The sequence below is a fragment of the Biomphalaria glabrata genome, chromosome 9 (genome assembly GCF_947242115.1).
Source record: "Biomphalaria glabrata chromosome 9, xgBioGlab47.1, whole genome shotgun sequence".
Taxonomy (NCBI): Eukaryota; Metazoa; Mollusca; class Gastropoda; family Planorbidae; genus Biomphalaria; species Biomphalaria glabrata.
This window is the reverse complement of record NC_074719.1, coordinates 45,730,368-45,747,383: the sequence shown is the minus strand read 5'-3', so window position 1 is coordinate 45,747,383 and position 17,016 is coordinate 45,730,368. Positions and strand designations below refer to the sequence as shown.

Sequence of the window (17,016 nt, the reverse complement as noted above, 5' to 3'; positions counted from 1 at the left end):
TATATATGTTCTATTTACCTTTACCTTTACCTATCCCTTAGTCTGTTGGACCGTTGGGGCACCAGGCAAGATTTGTCGACCGTCTTTCTCCATTCCTCCCTTTTTTTTTTTGCCTTGTTTAGAACCTCTCTCAATGGCAGGCCCGCCCATTCTTTAATGTTGTCCTCCCATCGCTTTTTCTGTCTGCCTCTTCTTCTTTTTCCTGGCACTGTTCCCTGAAGGAAGGTCTTTGCGAGCCCCGTAGATCTTGTAATGTGGCCAAAGGTTTTAAGGTTTCGTCTTTTTACAATAGTTAGCAGGTCGTCATGGGCTCCGATCGCTACAGTAACCCTGTCTGATTTCTTGGTTTGTGATGCGGTCTTTGAATGTGATGCCTAGGATCCTTCTGTAGCATCTCAATTCCATTGCTAGGATCCTCCTCTCTAGCTCTGCATTCAACGTCCAAGACTCGCTAGCATATAAAAATGTGGCCATGACCAGAGAGCGCATCAGTCTGATTTTGGTGCCGAGGGCTAAGTCCTTATCTTTCCATATTATTTTAAGTTTTGAAAGGGCTGCTGTGGACTGTGCTATTCGGGCCAATAGTTCGGGTTTTGTTCCCTCATCTGAGACAATAGCTCCGAGGTATTTGAAGCTGTTAACACTAGTTAGCTTTTCACCTCCAATACTGATGCCTCTTTTAAAGCCCTGATGGCTATTGGTCATAATTTGATTTTTTTCGGCATTTATTTGCTTGCCATATGCTGCGGAAGTCTTGTCAAAGCGCATCACCAGGTCAGCTAGTTCTTCTTCTGTCCCTGCTATGCGTCAATGTCATCTGCGAAGCGCAAGTTAGTAATTCTTCTTCCTCCATTGCTTACAGTACCTTCATAGCCCTCGAGGGCATCTTCCATTATCCTTTCAAGGAAGATATTGAAGAGTGTTGGTGACAGTAGGCAGCCTTGTCGTACTCCAACTGTGGTTTTGAACCAGTCCCCAATATTATTGTTGAAGTACACCGCACTGGTGGCATCCTTGTAGAGGTTCTGGATAACTTTGATTATGTTTTTATTAATGCTGTACTTTTCCATTGTCGCAAAGTGCTCCGTGCCATACTCGATCGAAAGCTTTCTTGAAATCAATAAAGACATGTTCTATGCATTCTCTTAAAATTCTATACCAAAAGTAACGTTTTCTGATAACAAAGAAAAATGTTATTTATGTTTAATCATAACAAGGTAGAATATACAAATTTGAAAAATGAACAATTCTGTCAGAACATGGAAAATAATTACGAAGATAAAGAGTTAAAGCTAAAATTAAAGCAGTTATGTTTTTTCTAAAGTCTAGTCTAGTAGTCTCTTATCTGACATCCATATACTTTTGTTTCTTTATTTTACAGTACCAACACATTTACTTACAGGATTACATTATCTCAATGGCCATCATATGCATCTGCGGTGAGTCTTTTGAGACTATATTACTAAACATGCATTACTATTATTATTATTATTATTATTATGTTAGAAATGAACGAGTAGTCATTCTCTGGCGCTGCCAGGGTCGAGTTTCGCTAAAGAGAAACAAGATTCATCGTAGTCCCTTTAACAGTTTCCACTGAGGAATTTTCTGGTGATGTGGCAGGTCTGCAGCAGTACCGCCCTCTGACAGGCAACGAGAATGTTCCTAGGAATGTTAAGGGCCTTGAAGGTGTCTGTGAGGTCAGTTGTTATTATCCCCTCGGTTGATATAACAATGGGGTATATTGTTATTTTGGACAATTTCCATAGACGCTTAATCTCCAAGCCTAGGTTCCCATATTTTCTTTGTTTTTCTATCTCAGTTTTTCTTAAATTATGAGACAGTGGTACGGCGATGTCGATAATGGTAGCGGTTTTTTTCTTTTTATCGATGAACAGCAGATCCGGGCGATTGAAATCTACCGTTTTGTCGGTCAGAATAGGCCTATCCCAGTACAGCAGATGCTCAGTAGACTCGAGAACCTCTTGTGGATTTTAGTGCGAGTGCAACTTTATATTTAAAGATAGATAGATAGACACACAGTCAGACAGACAGACAGACAGATAGATAGATAGATAGATAGATAGATAGATAGATAGATAGATAGACAGACAGACAGACAGACAGACAGACAGACAGACAGATAGATAGATAGATAGATAGATAGATAGATAGATAGATAGATAGATAGATAGACAGATAGACAGATTGATAGATTGATAGATAGATAGATAGATAGATAGATAGATAGATAGATAGATAGACAGACAGACAGACAGACAGACAGACAGACAGACAGACAGACACAGACAGACAGACAGACAGACAGACAGACAGATAGACAGATAGACAGATAGATAGATAGATAGATAGATAGATAGATAGATAGATAGATAGATAGATAGATAGATAGATAGATAGATAGATAGAAGAGAAGAGAAGAGAAAGAAGAGATGTCTGTGTTTTGTTTTATGTGAAATGATTAAATGATCGGTAATTGCTATAATCGATTTTTTTTTTATTTACTTCTTGGCTGCCACTACTAGAGGTATCTACTGGAGTATATCTGTGATCGCACTGCCATGTCAAATAAAAGATGTGACGCATTGAGGAATCAGTCAGAGCAAAATTTATTGTAAGAGTTTTTTAAGATACTTTTGGCTCTCTTTCTCTCTGCTCTAATCCTTTCTCTATCTCTTTATCTTCTCTCTCTCTCTCTTTAAATCTTTTCTCTCTCGAGCTATCTGAGTACCCTTCTCTTTGTTTCTATTGACTCTCTGTTTATCTATCTGCCCCTTCCCCTCTCTGAATTTCGTCTGCTTTACCTGCACTTCCAAAATACGAAAGTAAAAAGTAAAGTTTGCCTTTACAGACCTTGCGATCTAGAGGGCAGTTGATAGTTAATGTCAAGGCCATCTGTCTCTTTGGCCAACCGCTAACGAGTAGGTTGTCATAGGACCAACACAACGACCAACCGACTTTATACTTTTACCAGCTAAAGTTGGTTAACCATTACAGTTGGGTAAACTCAGGGGCGCCAAAATTTAAAATCCCACGCGAGATATGAACCCAGGAGTCTAAGTTTGGGAGCCAAGCACTTAACCACTCGACCAACGCGCCCCCTTCAAAATACTAAGTTACTAATATTCTGCTGAATATTCGATCATTTTTCACATTAAAACCTATCTGTTTAAAACTTTTTTTTAGATTAACTGTCATTTTAGCTCTCGTGTTTATGTTTGTAGTGTTATTACAGCGCCTTGAGCCTACACTTCGTTTGTTAACAACGCTCTATAAATAAAATTATTAATATTATTATTATTATTATTATTATAATTCAGCAATATTCAGCTTCGGCCGAATATCACTGCCGAATAGTAAACTGGATAATAAAAATTACTGCGTAGTACCTATATTTCTATTAATATTGTTAGACACCTCCGCGCTAAGTCTTTTCCAGTTACGCCAAACGGAGGTAACACTTAAATATTGAAACAACACAAGGCGAAAGGCAAACAATATAAAGGTAGTCGACGCTGATAAACGATGTCCAACAAGAAGTTTAATACTCAATGAAGGAAATCGTCGAATGTGGTCAAACTAAATCTCCACGTCAATAAAAAAAATAGACCAATATTCATAAAGTGGACATGGTTCAGTAATGTCAGTTCTGAAATACATTCACGTTTGTAGAAAATTCGTATTACACAAATAACAAACTAGTGTTTAAGAGGGAAGACATATTAGGAACTGACGCATTAGTGTGCAAATGTACATATTATACCAATATGTTAATTAAGATCTAGGTTCACAGTCAGCAATAAACAAACAACAACCATTAGTGTCATGGCGGAGAATGATCCTTTATTATATTGAACGCACGCACCTTTGCGCACCATATCAACATCCCCTTTTCTTTAAAAAAAAAAAACATTTCAGGGGAGTATCATAAAAAACAACAACACAACAACACAAACAACAAAACATAACATACATATATACGCTTCAATGAATATGAAACATATCACATTTAAAAATCAACATTCAATAGTTCATTAAGACACATAGTCATTGAATCTTGTCGGTTTCTTCATCTGATCCCTTGGTCGCAGGTAATGATGAGTTGATGAGTGGCGAACGTGTTGATCCTGAGTTCTATTGTCCTGTATGTTGTCATCAGTATCGGGAAATATATCTTCTTCTGTTTCTTTGTTCGGGTTGATATACACTCTGTTTCTTTGGTACACTGCACCATTGTCACCTCGAATAATGTAAGCTCTCTGGTTGACTTGAGATTAGATTCTTCCACGTCTCCATGTAAGGTCATTAGGAGATTGGAAATAGACCATCTGTCCAGTTCTCAGCTGACTTAAATTTCTTGACCTCTTATCATAAGATGTTTTTACACTCATCTGACGTTTTTCTTTCCTTCTCATAATGTTCTCTTGACATGTTGAAATCTTAATGTTACTCCTTTTGTTTGGTATCAGTGTTCGAGTCATCCGACCAAAAAACATCTGAGCTGGGCTTAGATTTGTGTCTTGCCTTGGAGTATTTCAAAATTCCAGAAGAGCTTCATAAGCATCTGACTTTGATTCTCTAGATTTCTTCATTATGTTCTTCAAAATTTTAACTGCTGACTCAGCCTTTCCATTGGATTGATGGTGTCCTGGAGAAGATTTCAAATGAGTCACTCCCCATTCCATCATAAATTTGGAAAAATATTCCGATGTGAACTGAGGCCCGCTATCAGATATACAGACCTTGGATATCTTGCAAATAAAACTTTCAGTTTCTTTATAATTGCGTGTGTTGTTGTCAACTGCATGTTTTCTACCTCTATGAAATTTGAATAATAGTCCACTATAGCTAGATATTGTTGGGCACACTTTTGTAATAAATCAATTCCAATCTTGTCCCACGGATTAGAACCTATTTCGTGCTGTATTAATTCTTCTCTCTGATTTGCTGGTTAGTTTTTCTGACAAATGTAGCATGAGTTGGCTATTTCCTTTATTCGAGCTGACAATCCAGGCCAGAAAACTGTTTCTTTCGCTCTTCTTTTCATTGAGTCTACTCCCAGATGTGCTGCATGTAGTTTTTCCTCTATTTCCTTGCGAAGTGATATCGGTATGATTATTTGTTCTCCTTTCAACAGGAGTCCGTCTTCGTATGTTAACATGTCTCTTAGTGAAAAATATAGTTTGAGTTCAGATAGACTATTGTGTCTGTCTGGCCATCCATTGAGGATATACTGAATCAGTGTTTGCATTGTTCTATCTTTCTTTGTCTCGATTCTGACTTTCTCCAGCACTGCATCTGGTATTGCCAGTCCGACTGTATTGACACAAACATCAGGGATATCACACTTTTACTCTGATGGGTCTCCACTCAAATTATCAAATTTTCGCCCTTGGCATATTGAAACTGGATATCATAACGATAAAGGCGCATCATTATCATTATGTTTATCATTATCATTATGTTTATCATTATCATTATGTTTCAAATAAAAGAATGTGCTTTTAAAATTATGGCTATGCACCAAATATCTTTTTAGTACAAAGACAAGGCGTGTTAATCTAAATAGAAATAAGACTTTACATTATAAATTCGCATTACATACGTAGCAACGATGTCTTGCACATTTTAAAAGCTTGTCTTGACTTTTGAGTGGTCTAGTAAACATGTAATATTCCTTAACTACGTCAGGCTGATAATCTGTCTAGATGTGCGGGTATATCTCCAGAGGTAGAGATGAGCAACCTCCACCTCTTTTTGTTTGTTTAGTCCACAGATAGACAGCTGACCATATTAAGCCAGATGTCAACATGTTGACACTGTCTAGAGGTCACATCTTATGAGGGAACTGAGTTTGTTTACTTGGAGAAGATTTTTTATTTGGGTCTGGACCACAAGCCACACCTTTTACACTGTTGACCCGGTAATAAGTTTGTTACTTTGAGTTAAGTCTCAATTAGGGGGCTGGACTACAAGCAATACCTCTACACTGTTACCGAGATTGCTAACTTGGAGATAAATGTCAATTATGAGGTTGGACATACAAAACACACACCTACAAGAGTGATAGTTTGCAACTCTAAAAACCAAGAGTATATTATTAATGATTATTATATTTAATAGCTTAGTAAGCTAGAAACTAATTTTAATGTAGATGCAAATAGAAAGGATCTGTGTATATTAGCATAGAAGACACTGATAAGGGGTATCTTTAGAGGGAGGACTCAACAGACTCAACACCCCCAACTTCTTATTTGTCTAATCCATGACGCTTAATGTATTGATAGAGATTGACCATTCTTAAGCCAGAATAGGTTAACGCAAATTGTTGAGAAACATTGACACTGTCTAGAGGTCACTAGATAATGACACTAAGTTTGTTTACTTGAAGAGAAATGTCAATTATGGCGCTGAACTACAGGACACACCCCTAAAAATATTTTGTTACACAAGCCACCAGTATAAAAGTGGCTTGCAAGGGCCTTTAGTAAATTGGACAAAATTAATAATGGCTGATAAAAAGTCATCACTTATAATGGCATTACTTTAATGTCAAAACAATGGACAACTCTAAAGAAGTTTGCAAAGCTTGTAAAATAGTACTGTCACGTGGTAAACCAGGCAAAGCTAAAGACTTCTCAACCACTACTATGATTTATCATCTACGCTTGAAACACCCAGACTTATTCAACGAAATGACTAGATTGAAATCAGCAGTTAATAATTCTGCATCAAGTTATGTCACTACCTGTGCCAGTACGTCAAGCCTCACACACAAGCAGCAACCAGGGATTAAAGAGGTCTTAGACAAAGCTAAATTGTGGGATATTAATAGTGATAATGCTAAATGCATTCACTTGGTCATAGCAAAGATGATTGCAACTGACATGGAACCTTACCAATTAGTTGAGAAACCTGGGTTTATTGAATTTTTAAAAGTACTGGAGAAAAGATACACTCTGCCTAGTCGCAAATACTTTACAAAACGAGTTATTCCAGACGTCAACATTTCTTCAAAGCTTCGTTAAATGTTATCAGATGCTAAAAGCATCGCTTTCTCAACGGATACTTGGACAGCTGATAATACCACTGAATCATATTTTGGTTTGACTGCCCATTGGTTGAATGAGTCATTTGACCGAAACAGCTATGTTTTGCATTGTACAAAATTTAATGGCCAGCATACGGCTACAAATTTGCTGTCATCATTCGAAACATCACTTGATAATGGACCTCATTCACCAACCGTAAACAAACAACATTTAGCCACGTGGTTGTCCATCTCTTCTATATAATTTACGATCTCATGTTTAATTCATGATGGCTGTCACGTGACAGTTTTTTTCCGTTGTTTTATCAATATGATCACGTGACTAAATGTTGTTTGTTTACGATTGGTGAATGAGGTCCATTGGAACATGCCGCGTGAAAACTGTCATTTTGGTTCTACGTGACAATGCAACACAAGCACACGTCTTCTCTGAAGCAGTTGAAACGCCAACAAAAAAGGCCAGGTTAGCTGAATCCAGTTGTTTTTTTTTTTTTTGACTGTTTAGATGAATTGGTGGCACAAGAAAAAGCTAGTGTACCAACGGTCGTCAAAGTACAAAGCCAGCAAGATATGATTAATGAAGAGCTGTCCAAATACCTGAGTGAGCCACTGATTCATCGAAAAGATGATCCAGTTTTATGGTGGAAGGTCAATGCCAGTGGATTTCCTGGATTAGCAAAGGTTGCTCAAATCTATCTAACACCACCTCCAACCAGTGTGCCATCGTAGAGACTGTTCAGCGTCGCTGGACGAATTATCAATGACTATCGTACAAAACGTATACCAGACAATGCTGAAAAACTTATTTTTTCTGAAAATAACTCAACTTTAATGTAACAACTAATGAATTATTTTGAAACTTAGATCTTGTCATATACATTCATTTTATTTTGCTGTGCTTTAATGCTTTCCCTTTTAAAGAATGTGTATATTATTATTGTATTATTATAATAAATTAGCATTATTCATTATTTTGTAAATAAATATTACTGTTGAATTACTTTTTCTAACGTGTTTACTTTAAATCTTACTCTTGTAATATGTGTGTCTTGATTGGATAACAACATTCTTAATAATAAGTTCAGAGTGTCAAGTAACTCCTCGTTATTAATGGTATTACTTAAGATATATACTTAGCCACTATCTGTATTAGGCACAGACCAGAAGCGGTTTGTGGCCTTTAAAACACGAGCCTACTGACAAGTTGATGGTGTCAAATACATAAACACAAACATCTACTAACTAAACAACCTAGGTTGTACTTAACCTTTGAGGGATTTACACTATAAAATCAAGATTACATTAGTTAAATATAAGTTTATATATTCTACATGGGTCATCCCACATACTACTTTACAATTAGTGGCCTCATACATACGCACACACCGTCTCTTGTTACAAAGATTAGTTTATAATAAGCATATCTGTTAAAAAATGCTGTTAATTTTAATTTATCAATCAGTAATAGAGTTTAAAGCAAGAAAGTAAATAAAAAAATAATAATATGAATATAGGTATATTATTTAGAAGATGTGCAAAAACCTCAGTAAAACGAGCTGTTTGAGTCATGTAGGTATCAGGCTTCGGCCGAATATCAAATTTTCCTATCCGATCATATCCGGCTCCGGTCGAATATAAAAAAGTAGTATCCGGTACACCCCTAATATATATATATATATATATATATATATATATATATATATATATATATATATATATATATATATATATATATAATATCATATCATGTGGCTCATTGGTCTCGGAAGACAATGAATGCGCCCAGGTGAGTCACTGGCTTTGGTTACGTCTTGAGATAGGGCAAAATCTGGAGTGACTGATCAAGCCAATTCTGGAGCGGCAGAGTTTGCCACAGTTCGTGCATGTATATTCATCTGTTCTTAGGCCAGCTGACAGGGCAGCTTTCTTTTTCTTTCTCTTGGCTGACGCAGCTTCGTTTCTTTTGCACTAGGCGAATTTCGTACCAGCACGTACGTTTATTTTATTTATTTATTTTTCAGGGAAAATTTCGTTAACTTTAATATCTACTTCGACTCCATGTTTGTAGAACATTACACAGACGAACCGGATATGTCAGTAAGTTATTTATAGAACATTCTAGAACTCTATACACTATACAGTGTATGATTAGTTCAGTACTGATACATACAGGAAGTATAGTTATAATAAACAGATAAAAAGAAATACATTAAAACCGCTGTATAACAAATAATGAATAATACCTGTATAAAACCATCTTGGTGTTTATTTCAAATGCCACATTAAACAGTTACTTTTATGTATTCTTGGAGATGAAAACTTTTGATTTAGTAAATCCACAACTAGAAATACTACAACCTAACTTCAACTTTGATGCGAAACCCATGTTTTCATCTTTTATAACTCTAATAGTCAAACTTGACTGTAAACAATTTGGGCATAGTGCATCCGACATCAAATCAGTAAGCTGATTAGTATTAGAAATAGTTCATAATTGCTGTGTTTCTTGTAGATCTAGATCTATGTCACTTGGAACATTAGTATTTATTAAAGGACGGTCTATTTTCGATCTGGATGCACCACGTTGTCCTTCTGATGCTGGATCTAAACTAGGTCTAGATCTAGAGGAATTTCCATGCAGCTTGCCAGAACATTTCTTGCTTTATTGAGCTTCTCTAGCATTCTTCGTCCCTTTGGTCGAGGCATTTGAATGTAAAATATATTTTCTTTGATGTTTACAAATATCAAACAACTGTGTTTTTTTTTTTTTTGAGGAATTAGAGATTAACCATTTACAAAGCAACAACTTCACATTCACTTTCACCTATCCTTTGATTTGCTGGACCGATGGGGCACCTTCTTTCTCCATTCGTCTCTGCACATTTGTCTTTGATCGAATTTAATTCTGATGTTCTTTCTGAAAATATTGATACCTGCTTTTTTACCTGCCTGGGTGGATCACTTCGGGGGGCCGATTTCGACTTTGTGTTTCCACACAAACTGTCTTTGTAACCTTGTTTAATAGTATTTTTATGTTTTTCTTGTATAGTGTAAGTGTGATATTGTGAACATCTATTGTGTTATCTTAATTTTTAGTACCTCTCCACTGAAAATAGTCGCGTTGTTTGCTTTACTGTTAGCGAAAAGGCCTTGTCAATGTTTTACCATGCTCGCATCTGAAGTATTTTAAATTTCAATATCGCTGCCTGGTTTGGCAATCTAAACATTTAAAATACAAATAAACTGTAAAAAATTATAAATGCTACTAGTAAGGTCATTGACAACAAACAAGCCACGTTCAGACAACTGTTTGAAAGAAACAGAGACTACAAATATTTTTAACTCTTTCTCTCCTAATTAAAGATACAATCGTTGATTTGACCCCATTAAATAAAATTTATTTTTGGCTTTATAATCTTGAATTTTGTGTTATATAAAAAGAGCATGCCTTCTCCTATAAGTCTATAGGCCCTACTAAAAGTAACGTTTAATGATTACCAACAAAATTGTTATTGAAGTTTAATCATAACAGGGCAGAAAATATGTTTTTAAAAATATCTGAAGGTGGAAAATAATTACGGAGATAAAGAGTAAAAACAAAAAATTACCCTTTGGGAGAGGATTGTGAGATTTTACCATTACATACCATACAAGATATCGTATACAATAACAGACAAAAAAAAACAAAAACAAGTGCTTTGTTCCTTAAATATTTCATTCATTGAATAGAATTGATCTATCCAATGTAAACCTTTAATAAATAATGTGTACGTAAAATAATTTAATGTAGGCCTATATTCTGTTTCTATAATCATAATATATTTTTATACACAAAGTGTAAGACAAATTTACTCATGAATAATGAACATAATTATTATTATTATTTATTATTATCATGGCTTTTTTTTTTTGTTACGGTACGCACCGGTACGGCATACCGGCACCTTTTTTAAATGTTGGGCAAAAATTATTACTTTCTTGTATTTTAACGTATTTTTTATTTTATTAGTACTTAAAGGTTAGGCTTTCAATCACTGAGTTACAGCACCTATTTTTTTTTTTACAAAAAAAGTACTAATTATTATTATATTAGAAACGCGCGAGTATTCATTCTGCCAGGGTCGGGTTCCGCTAAAGAGAAACAAAATTCATTGTAGTCCCTTTTTATGTTTCCGCTAAGGAATTTTCCGGTGATGTGGCAGTACCGCCCTCTGACAGGCAACGAGAATCTTCTTAGGATTGTTCAGCGATTATTATTATTATGTTAGAAATGAACGAGTAGTCATTCTCTGGCACTGCCAGGGTCGAGTTTCGCTAAAGAGAAACAAAATTCATCGTAGTCCCTTTAATAGTTTCCACTGAGGAATTTTCTGGTGATGTGGCAGGTCTGCAGCAGTACCGCCCTCTGACAGGCAACGAATATGTTCCTAGGAATGTTAAGGGCCTTGAATGTGCACTGAGTCAGAGAGAAGGAAAACACGCCATAGCTTCCGGCGGCCATTATTATTATTATTATTATTATTACCTTAGTTAAACAAAAATAATGTTTGTCATTTGAGATACTTTCCAGAGATAACGTTCCTTTTTTTTTTAATATTCTCAAGCTTTAAAGACAGTGTAATGGCATTGGTAAAGAAAAAGTATTGTTCTAACAGGGCCTACTTATACTTTCTTTTCCAGAACATCGACTTCTTGACAGAGCTCGGTGGATGTATTGGATTGTGGATTGGCCTGTCCATAATAAGTGTGTTTGAAGTTTTCCAGTTTATGATGGACCTGGTCGTGGCTATCTACCAAGCAAGACAAAAAAAAAACGTTGATTCAAATAAATCTTAATATTCTTGTTTATTTAATTATGATATTAAAATATCGTCTTTTCAAGGGAAATAAGCGATAAATTCATTTTGAGATTGACGTCATGTTATTTTCCCGCCACCTAAGCATAACCAATTGGATTGTCACTAGAAATAAAATAAGTAGATATATACTACGGTCTGTTCATTTATTTCTTTATTTGCCTTTTTTTAATGTAATATGCTTTAGCGCAGAAAGAGGCTTATCACTAACACATTATTTGTATTGCTCATTGGCAGAAATTAAACCTAATTTGTTACTGTATTACGTAAGTGGTAGAAAATGAAGTTAAAAGCGTAACACAACGGAGGAAACAATCAACTGGTTGGAAAAAAAAAACAATTTATTTCAATGATTTGGCCTAAAGAAAAAAAAGGGGTGTTCTTGTCAGATAGATAGATAGATAGATAGATAGTTAGATAGATAGATAGATAGATAGATAGATAGATAGATAGATAGATAGATAGATAGTTAGATAGATAGATAGATAGATAGATAGATAGATAGATAGATAGATAGATAGATAGATAGATAGATAGATAGATAGATAGGTAGGTAGGTAGGTAGGTAGATAGATAGGTAGGTAGATAGGTAGGTAGATAGGTAGATAGCATTGTGTTATTAAAGGCGGTATGATTATGTAACATGTCCAACCAACTTAGCTTTTTTTTTTGGGGGGGGGGGGGTGTCAACGCTGATTGAAATTATGTATATTTTAAAAACCTTTATTATTTGATATATGTAATGTTTATAGGAAAAAAAAATTATCTGCTTCGGTGGGTGACGTCTAGAAAACATCCACAATTTGGGAAAACCTTTCTTAATATAATTATCCTGACAATGTAATACGTAAATAACAGTTCCCAACTAGAATTGCTTATTTTTTCTGTTTATTTTTTACCAGTTGTTTGCACAGGTGTATTCAAATAGAGTAACTTTCCCAAAGCCCAAATCTTGTATTTGTCATAGAAAAAGAAGCATTTCTCGTACTTAAAGATAGCTAGGACCAAGAATATGACTAATTATTTTAAAAAGAAAAACTTACAAGACCATACTTAACACCAAAAATGTAGTGAGTGGAACGTCTGTAATATATAAGATAAGATAATAATACTGACATAACACAATCTATTAGATGAGCTCAACAAGTCCTTTGAAGATTACGATTCGGATGTACTCAAAACCAGTGTCGTAGCTACGTTGGGGGGGGGGGGGGATCCAAATTTGAAAATCCCCCGGGCCTCTTAAGGAGTCCAGAATTTGATTTTACATTAAATATTATATATTTCGCCATTATCTCATGTCAGGATATCGTATGTCAAAATGCAGGGGCCCCTAAAGAGGTCAAGCCCCGGAGCCCCCAAATCCTTGGCTACGCCACTGTTCAAAAGTCAGCCTTGTGAATAGCATTTAATATGTACTGACTTCCTGACCTATGTGATCCTCTAACAAGTCAGATCTAACAAGCAATATCCTAATAGCTTGTTACGAAGCCAAGTGCCCAACTATATTCGAATTCAGCAAGTTATCGCCCTCTAGATACTTTTTCGTGATGACAAGACGTTGGGGGATTCTTTCACCTTTTTCTACTGAGGGCCGCATTTAGAATGTAGAAATGGGGGGGGGTGCATATTTATTTATATACAAAATATGCACTAACAACTTAGAAAAATACGCTAGCTTAATGTCTTTTAATTTGCATGTATACTGTATTATACATTTGCATTTTTTACACTCCCAGCCGAGGAAAAACAATAAGAGTTAGCAATTTCTGAATTAATTATATGAATATTGATTATATTTTGCTATTGTCTTTTTTACATCACATTTCACCACAAATGTAAAGTTGTACTTATTGTGATGTACTTGTAATATACTAAATCAGTTCATAACCTTAGAAACAAGGCTTTATTTCAATAAAACACGACTGATACACACAATAACACAGTACAGACTGGTCACGATTCACAGACGTCGATAATGCGAACACGATTACAAATACTAGCACGATTACAAGCACCCAATGCCAGAGGCCAATATTGACTCGAGTCCCGTACAGGACAGTTACGACTTGCAAGGAGAAAAGTCTACGCCAGAGATACCTCCGGATCATTCCCTTCATACGCATGGTTATAACCTAAGACCCAGAAAGAAATAAAGGAGGGGTTAACGATCACTCCAGTACTTAAGTAAATGCGGTGGCTGGTGGTTAAGCGACTGGATTCCAAACCTGGGGTCGTGGATTCGAATCTCGATGAAGACTGAGATTTTAAAATTCGGCGCCCCTGAGTCCTTCCAACTCAGCCTGACCTTGGAGAAAGTAAAGGCGTTGGTCATGCAGGCCACAAGACCCTGTTCGTTAACCGTTGGCCATAGAATCAGATGACCTTAACATCATCATAACATAACCCCATAGATCGCAAGGTCTAAAAGGGAAACTTTATTTTTTTTAAATTTAGCTGTTTATAATCGTGGATAATACTCCGAATCTGTGGAACTAGCTTAATAGTTGTTATCCTGTTTACTGCTGTCAAATTACAGGCAGGCAGCATCGAGCTGTTCTTACACTTATTTTTTTTTAAAAGCACTTTTTCACAGATTTACGTGGACCCAAATAATCTGAAAGCTTAGTATCAAACTTTTAAAGGTGTGGAAATTGAGTCTCTGGCATTCATAAAGTTCCCGCAGAGGAACTGAGGGGAACTTTTCTTTCAGGTCATAATTTGCTTGGAGATATATCTTCTGAAACTGGATCAGTTTCTGCACTATATGGTGAACTGAGTGTATTGAAAACTGGTTCCAAGTTCCCTGGCGTCTTAAAATTTGCTTCCAAATTCTACAATCAAGGAATCCAAACATTTCACACAAATTAGTTTCCTATTTTAGCAAAGGAAAATGAAAAAAAACCTGTTTTCATTTGCTTGTCAGGAGAAATGGGAAAAAAATTGTTTCAAAAGATTTAACACATACATACATTTCATATGCAAGCAACCAATTAAAATTCTACCGATGAAAAACATGAATTCTGTCTTCCATTCTTCCTTAGAAATATTAGTAACAAAGTCACAGTCCATGTCCTTCAAGGAACATAATATTTTCTTCCTTGAGATTCCACATACTTCTCACTACCTTGCCCATGTTAGGCCAGCGGATATTACTCTGGTACCAAACATCGGAATGTTTTGATTCCAAATCGTTAAGTACTTTTCGGAACTGCCTGTGGTTAAGACTCCTAGCTCTGATAAGTTTGATCACTGAGATGATTGGGTCAATAATATGTTTGATATTCAATGCAGCTTTGCGCAAACTTTCCAGTTTAGAGTTTATGATTGAGAAATGGTTCTTTAATTTATTAAGAAACACGTTTTCCTCAGTCATTGCACGGGCTCCATCAGTTGTTACACTAACCATCTTGTTTCAAGCCAATTCAACACTTTCAACACAGTTCTTCATAGCATTAAATAAATACTAGTTGAGTTTGTGTCTTTGATTGAATGTTTTGAACTATTGCCAATAAGAATAATCATTGTTTGCTTTAAACCAGCGATGCCCAAAATACGGCCCGCGCGAGTAAGTTCAATCCGGCCCGCGTAAACGTTGGCACAAAGTGTTGAAAATCCCTTTCCTTCAAAAAAAAAAATAAAAAAAAAATGTAACTTTACTTACGTACCTACTCACTTTTTCTCGGATAGATTGGTAGGCCTACCATGACATTTAACATGTGTATGTTTATGAAATGAGAATGCCGAAGAAACTACAACTGGACTCTGAATTTAGAATCTACCAGGAAAAGTGAACGGATCTTCACTTTTTTTGTGGAGCATGATAATAATCTAACATTTCTGATTTGTAATGAAAGTGTAGCTGTTTTTTTTTTTAAACAACAACAACAACAACATATAGACGGCATTATAAAACAAACATGACGACATTGTGAATAAAGATTGTTAAACTACGCCTAGAAATTAAAGGATCGATAGGGACATTTAGCAAAAAGATGCAATAAAATGAGTCGCTGGTAAAGTAGCTACAATGATACTCACAATTTAAATAGAGAAAAGAAGGCATTTTCCGGCGCGAAACAGAAGATAACTTTTAAGTAACCTATTAATTATTCTAAGTTATAAATCCACAGGTTTCTAATAAAATTGTTTCAGGTCGATTTCCTTATTTTGTGTACCTTTTCGGGCATGTGGCCCACAACACGAGTGTGGAAAATAAAAATGGCCAGCAGGTCGAATTGTGTTGGGCATCATTGCTTTAAACTATTTAGAATGACATGTGGTGACAATGTTTCTTCCCCACAAGTGATTAGAATCAGAAGTTTCTTTAATTTCTATACATACTTAAAATTATTTATTTTTAATATCAATTAATTTATATATGTACAATATGTGGGCACGCTTGTTATTTGTAGGTGTCCGCATAAAACACTCTTGCTGGCCGCATGTGGCCCGCGGGCCGTAATTTGCCCACCCCTGGTCTAGACCAAATAAGGCTTCCTTATCAAAATCAAATTCAAGTCTTACGTAACTTCCTGCTATTACATTAACGAGTCGTAAAGCTGGGATCATGTGAAACAATTGTTCAAGCCGTGAAGCTGGTTGGTATACATTTAAAAAAAAACGAAGCGTTCAGGTTTGTATATCATCTGTGTGACGCACGGCTTTGACATTTCCAATTATAAAAAAACTAATCAGCTACAATCGAAATGTCTTTAATAGTTGAATTTACAGTGTTTCAAAGTGCATTATAAGCATTACCGTAAACCTTTTAATAAATGATAAGGAGTGTTATGTTACATATACATAAAGCTAATAAGGCTAGACTAGGCTATATTTTAGAGTGTTTTACGTTGGATTGTGTTGGCCCCCTTCAGTCGTAACGTGTTGGACACTTTTTCATGTGACTGTGGAGCCCTATTGTGGAGAGACACTTCTGTCAACATCTGTCGCAAGTTTTTAAGGTGGCTTTCGCTTTGGTGGTAGAGGAGCCAGACATTAATTTGTATGGCACGCTTTCTTCCAGAGCTGAAACCTAATTTTTTTTGCGCTGTTCTCTTTAATTTTTTTTTTACAGATAATAGGCTG

At 35.8% G+C, this 17,016-nt stretch overlaps 1 protein-coding gene across 1 annotated transcript in view; it reads left to right on the top strand.

Moving 5' to 3' along the window:
* Positions 1-12,027, top strand: part of LOC129928034 (amiloride-sensitive sodium channel subunit gamma-like) — a 24,773-nt gene extending 12,746 nt beyond the window's left edge. The window contains exons 8-11 of the mRNA XM_056039974.1: positions 1,382-1,439; positions 2,547-2,635; positions 9,094-9,169; positions 11,753-12,027. Coding sequence (XP_055895949.1) covers positions 1,382-1,439; positions 2,547-2,635; positions 9,094-9,169; positions 11,753-11,908 — 379 coding nt within the window. The 3' untranslated portion in view covers positions 11,909-12,027. The remainder of the gene's footprint in view (positions 1-1,381; positions 1,440-2,546; positions 2,636-9,093; positions 9,170-11,752) is intronic.
* Positions 12,028-17,016: the final 4,989 nt, after the last annotated feature.